Source organism: Lycium barbarum, chromosome 9 (assembly GCF_019175385.1).
Source record: "Lycium barbarum isolate Lr01 chromosome 9, ASM1917538v2, whole genome shotgun sequence".
Lineage (NCBI taxonomy): Eukaryota > Viridiplantae > Streptophyta > Magnoliopsida > Solanales > Solanaceae > Lycium > Lycium barbarum.
In genome coordinates this window covers 23,144,806-23,151,244 of record NC_083345.1, presented here as the reverse complement: position 1 = coordinate 23,151,244, position 6,439 = coordinate 23,144,806, and the positions used below count along the sequence as shown (strand labels likewise).

At 36.1% G+C, this 6,439-nt stretch overlaps 1 protein-coding gene across 1 annotated transcript; it reads left to right on the top strand.

Annotated features, from left to right (window-relative positions):
- The first annotated feature begins 3,988 nt into the window (after positions 1 to 3,988).
- Positions 3,989 to 5,989, top strand: LOC132610702 (desiccation-related protein PCC3-06-like). The gene is made up of 3 exons (XM_060325058.1): positions 3,989 to 4,158; positions 4,658 to 4,804; positions 5,578 to 5,989. Exons 1-3 carry the CDS (start codon positions 4,042 to 4,044, stop codon positions 5,782 to 5,784), a joined length of 471 nt encoding a protein of 156 aa, XP_060181041.1. The 5' UTR covers positions 3,989 to 4,041; the 3' UTR covers positions 5,785 to 5,989.
- The last annotated feature ends 450 nt before the right edge of the window (positions 5,990 to 6,439 follow it).

Genomic DNA, 6,439 nt, shown 5'->3' with positions numbered 1-6,439 from the left:
CATTGTTGTTGGTAATGGTAACATGATTCCGATTCGTGGTTATGGTCATACATCCCTTCAAGTAAATCCCTCCTTAAACCTGAAAAATGTTTTACATGCACCTAAACTCATCAAAAACCTTATTTCCGTTCGTATATTTACTATCGATAATATGGTTTCTGTTGAATTTGATCCTTTTGGCTTTTCTGTGAAGGATTTACGGACGGGGAGCAAACTCTTGAGATGTGAGAGTTCGGGTGATCTTTATCCATTCTTAAAAAATTATCGAGCCATCTCGCCTTCCGTACCATCTGCTTTTCGCTATCTCTCCTCATATTTGGCACTCCTGTTTAGGTCATCTCGACGATGTAATTCTTAGTTCTTTACATAGTAGTAATTTGATTGAATGTAATAAGGCTCGAAACAATGTTTGTCATTCTTTCCCTTTGGGGAAATTAATTAAAATGCCTTTTTATGACTCTCTTTCAACTACTACTATGCCTTTTGACATTGTTCACAGTGATTTATGGACTTCACCTGTTCGTAGCTCTTCTGGTCACAAATATTATGTTTTGTTTCTTGACAATTATACTAATTTTCTTTGGACTTTTCCCATCAAAACAAAGTCCCAAGTTTATGATTTTTTCTTGTATTTCCGGATTTTCATTCGCACTCAGTTTGAAAAAGAAATCAAAACCTTTCAATGTGACAACGGGCGTGAATTTGATAATGGTCCTTTTCATAAATTTTGTGAACAAAACGGGATGTTTTTCCGATTTTCTTGCCCGCACACCTCACCCCAAAATGGTAAAGCGGAACGGAAAATTAAATCCATAAATAATATTGTTCGTACACTCCTTGCCCGTGCATCTATGCCCCCCTCCTATTGGCATCATGCCTTGGCCATGGCAACATACCTACACAATATTCTCCCTTCTAAAATCTTAGCATATAAGACACCTACTCAGATTCTTTATCAAAAGAATTCATCCTACTCTCATCTCTGAGTTTTTGGTTGTCTATGCTTTCCTCTCTTTCCGCCCACACAAATTCATAAGCTACAGTCTAGGTCCACTCCGTGTGTTTTCCTGGGGTATCCGTCTAATCATCGGGGACACAAATGCTATGATTTATCGAGCCGAAAAATAATCATAGCTCGGCATGTGTGGTTTGATGAAAACTCCTTTCCATTTTCACAAATAAATAGTCCATCTTCTACCTCATATGAGTTTTTGGGTGATGATAATTCCCCATTGACAATACATTTGTTGCATGACCAGGCCGCTACTCCGCCTCCGGCAACCTAACACCCCAGCTCACCCATCTCCTCTCCTCCCTCGTCATCTGTCCAGCCGGCTGTCCCGCCACTGCCATCCCCTCCGTCTCCCTCGCTGCCAGCCCCCCACGACGGCAGCAGCCCCTTCTTAGCCAGCCCCCCACCTGCTCTTCGCATGACTACACGTAGTGAACATAGGATATTTAAGCTGAACTTGAAATACCATAATCAAGCCTTAAGTGCCACCAACAATTCCATCTCGCCTATTCCCCGGAATCCCGTCAGTGCACTTAATGACCCGAATTGGAAAAATGCTATGCAAGATGAATATAATGCTCTTATTGATAGTAAGACTTGGGAGTTGGTCCCTCGTCCTCCAAATGCTAATATAATTCGGTCTTTATGGATTTTTCGGCATAAAAGAAATCTGATGGTTCTTTTGAGAGGCATAAAGCCCGTCTTGTAGGTGATGGCAGGTCTCAACGGGAAGGTGTTGATTATGACGAGACGTTCAGTCCGGTGGTCAAGCCGGAAACTATCCGTGCGGTTCTTACTATTGCTTTATCTCACTCTTAGCCCATTCACCAACTTGATGTAAAGAATGCTTTCTTACATGACAATTTGAATGAGACCGTCTATATGTATCAGCCTCTGGGATTCCGGGATCCGGCTCGTCCTGATCATGTTTGTCTCTTGCGTAAGTCTCTTTATGGCTTGAAACAGGCACCACGCGCATGGTATTAGCGTTTTGTTGAATATGTGGCAACCATTGGTTTCTCGCATAGTACATCTGACAACTCTCTCTTCACTTATTGTCGTGGAAAGGATACTGCTTACATTTTGTTATATGTGGATGATATCATTCTAACTACATCTTCAGACTCTCTTAGACTAGGTATTATGTCCAAGTTAGTTACGGAATTTGCAATGAAAGACTTGGGTCCGTTGAGCTATTTTTTGGGGATTGCCGTCTCCCGGGACAAAAATAGCCTATTCATGTCTCAGAGTTCTTATGCAGAGGATATTCTTGACAGGGCAGGCATGTCATAATGTAAGTCTTGCCCCACTCTAGTTGATACAAAAGGCAAACTTAGCGCTATTTCGAGTGCCTCGTATGTGGATCCTACGAAATATCGTCGTCTGGCAGGTGCTTTGCAATACTTGATATTTACTCGGCCATACATATCATACACGGTCCAACAGGTTTGCCTGTTTATGCATGATCCCAAAGTCGAGCATATGGAAGCATTAAAACGCATTTTGCGTTACATTCGAGGTACAATTGACTTTGGTACACACTTATACAAAACCTCTCTATAGTCACTACTTTCATATACAGATGCTGATTGGGGTGGATGTCCAAACACTCGACGCTCCACATCGGGTTATTGTGTATATTTTGGGGATAACTTGATCTTTTGGTCTTCCAAGCGCCAACCTACTCTATCTAAGTCTAGTGCTGAAGCTGAGTACAGAGGGGTTGCTAATGTTGTCTCTGAATCTTGTTGGATTCGTAATCTGTTGCTTGAACTCAATTGTCCTATTCGTAAAGCAACTTTGGTCTATTGTGACAATGTGAGTGTCATTTACTTGTCTGGAAATCCGGTACAACATCAACGTACCAAGCATATTGAAATGGACATTCACTTTGTTCGTGAAAAGGTTAGACGTGGAGAGGTTCGTGTCCTACATGTTCCGTCCCGTTATCAGATTGCCGACATCTTCACCAAAGGTCTTCCGCGCGTACTATTTGATGATTTTCGGGACAGTCTAACCGTTCGTAAACCTCCCGCTTCGACTGCCGGGGTGTGTTAGATTATGTAAATATTTAGTCAAATATATTTTGTAATCTTCTATTTTAGGATAGCATATATTAGACTTCATTAGTCAAATTAGTTCCTAATTTGTAGCCTACAATTATGTTGTAAATGCTGTATATTAACCTATTCAAGGAATGAGAATAAGCACGGCAAATATTCTCTTACAAGTACTTCTTGATTTTGTTGCTAGACTTGGCATAATTCCGCATTTTCGAGGACTTCTTTTTGTTGTTATAATAAGTAAAGAATTATACATAGTAAGGGTTGAGGGTATATATATTATTTTTTCTGTCAAAGTAATTGTTTATTTTAATCTTTTTGTATATTATGTCACTAGGTATATATGTTTTATAATAGTAGTCATCAACTCAATAACTAAATTGGCGCAGAAAAAGGATGACAGGCATCACTTTGTAGCTAATATTCTTAAATCAATTCATGTGAACCCATTTTACAGAACACAAAATTTAAGAAAGAAGGAAAGATTTTTGAAACTTGTTGCTTAAAATAAGTGATAGATATTTGTGTGACTATAAATCATTTCAAAAAGTGAATTTGGTTTCAAATTTAGAAAGGGGTCATTATTAAATTGAACGGAGGGAGTAATATTTAATTAAATGGTTTAAAAATTTGTGGGATCCCCGCATGAAATTTCACTTCTAAATTAGTGATTAATTTGTAATTACATTCATTATATATCTTCTTATTTATTTTTGCAGACAAATTAAAAGGATTAATTAGTGGTAGTGAAGAAGAGAGCGATCCGTACATTTCTATTGTAAGTTTTTAGTGAGTGGCAACTTAAGACACGAAAAACAGGCAAGAAATTATAACCTCAAATACTAGCTCAGCTCAAGGGACTCTAATCTCTCTCTTCCCATTTATAAATAACCCTTCCAACGAATAGAACAAATTACGAAGAACAATCAAATCAATTTCAAGAATAAATAAATAAATTATAGAGAAATGACAAGCATGACTCTAATACCTACTCTTACAAAGATCCAAAATGCACGAGCTATCATAGGACATAGCCCTTTGAGGACTAGGGTATTTGTTGGTGCAACACCCAAACCTTTCCAGGTGATCATGCTTAATAGTAATGTTTTTTTACAATATCTGATTTAACCTACAATATAACACTATTTTATTTTTTATTTTTTAAGTAATTACTGGTCTCACCTATTATGAGTGGTTACTTGCGATTACATTTACTCCCCGTGTCCCAATTTATGTGACACTTTTCATTTCTCAAGAGTCAGTTTGACTAATCTTTAATTTGAAGCTAAATTAGATAGATTAACTCAATATTTTAAAATTAAAATTTAGATATTAAAAACTATACTATAAGTTTCAATTCTTGTCATGTCAATATGATGAAAAAATACATTTTAAATGGTCAAAATTTATATAATTTAACTCCTGAAAAAAACGAAAAGTGTCACATAAATTGATACGGGGAGTAAATGATCTAATAGTTTACATTAAAAGGCATTTACTGGCAATGCATGTTCGACTTTATTTTTAAGAAAAATATATATTTTAGAAGAATTATGTAATTAGATAAATGTGTGGGCAACAGGTAAGTAAACGACATCTAGGGATGGCATTTAAAGATGAGGCTCGTAACGCAGCTGAAAAAGGTGTTGATGCAGCGAAACAAGGCGCTGAAACAGCCAAAAAAGCCGGCCAAGAAGCCAAAAACGAGACTGCCTCTGCTGCTGATGAGGTAATTAGTAAGACTCTAGTAATATTTATACTAGGGCTGTTAAATGGGAGGACTGGATTGAATTTGAGCAGGTCAAAATGCGTTGGCTTAATTGATCCAATTGTTTCTTGGGTTGAACTAAGCTAAAAACCGGGTCATAACCTAATCCATCCAACTCAACTAAGTTTTAAATTCTTTATTTGTTTTCTAATAATTTGTTTACGTGCCTAGTAGAACTTTTTTTCTTTTATTATGGCTATATATGACATAAAAAATGTCTTCTTAATATTGAGACAAAGTTTATTATGGGTTAATTTAGGCTGTATATCAGTCCTATTTTTAGTCGAGTTGGATTGGGCAGGTCAAAATGAGTTGAGTTGTTTAAAGGGGTTTTTTTTTGCCCGTTGGTCAAATTAATCACGACCGCTAGCCAAAATATATAAACCAATTATGTATATTATATGTATATTCATATATACTATATGTATAGTATGTGGATATTTAAGTATACTATATGTGTATATTTATACTTAAATTAAATATGCAACACTAATACGTTTGCTGGTTATTTTTTAAATTAGAACTCCAAATAGGATTTGGACTGTAATTATATCTTGATTGATTATTAAATAATCGGGTCATGATTTTATTGGCCGATTTTTCTATTCCTAGTTTATATAATTTGTTTGTTTTTCATTTCTGATAAACATAAACGAATACTAATTAATGAGTATTAGTTTAAACTTATGTGGCTAACTAATTAAATATGCATATATCTATGGTGTATATGACAGGTGATGCGGAAAACAAAGGTAATGGGAGATAAGGTGGCGGATGCAGCACAAGACATGGCTGGAAAAGCAAAAGAAACAGCCCAAGAAGCATGGGGTTCAGTTAAGGACACTACCCAAAAGATGAAAGACACTGTAATTGGCAAGGCTGAAGAATCCAAAGAGGCTATCAAAAATAATGTCAACCACAACATGAACAACAAGAATTAAAGATTTTATATTTTGATATAGAGACATTATCTCTCATTCATATTGACTAGCTATTTTCTTTTTGATGTTTAGAGGCTTAATTTTCTTTTGTTGAAACCGCAGACACAAGTTTGCTGAGTTTCTATAGTTGGATATATAAATATGTCAACCTTCTGTTATTATGACGTTGTCTATAGTCTATATGTAGATTGATTAGAATTTTGCTTCTCAAAGGCTTGTAAGACTTCACGTAGCTCACGACCCTGTGTGTTCATACTAATTTAGTTAGTTATTTATATAAATAAATTAGGCACTTTTATAACTCAATAAGGTACAGAAACACTGCCACATCTCAAAGGCTGCACCTATCAAAAGGAAATAATTTTGGGTCATTCATGTGGGTCAACCCTGAATAATATTCGTTCCGTCCCATAATAAGTGTTACCTTAGTAAAACAATTTTGTCCCATAATAAGTATCACCTTAGGAAACCAACACATAAATTGGCTAGTTTTTTCAATTCTACCCTTGGACAAGAAAGTAACATCTAAATGATGATTGAAAAAACCACATAGTAACTTCGTATTGTTGTATTCCCAATGTCAAAAGGCTTACTTTTTGTGCATGCTCTAATCAAAAGGTAAAGTAATTAATTTTTATTATATAGGGGTAATTTG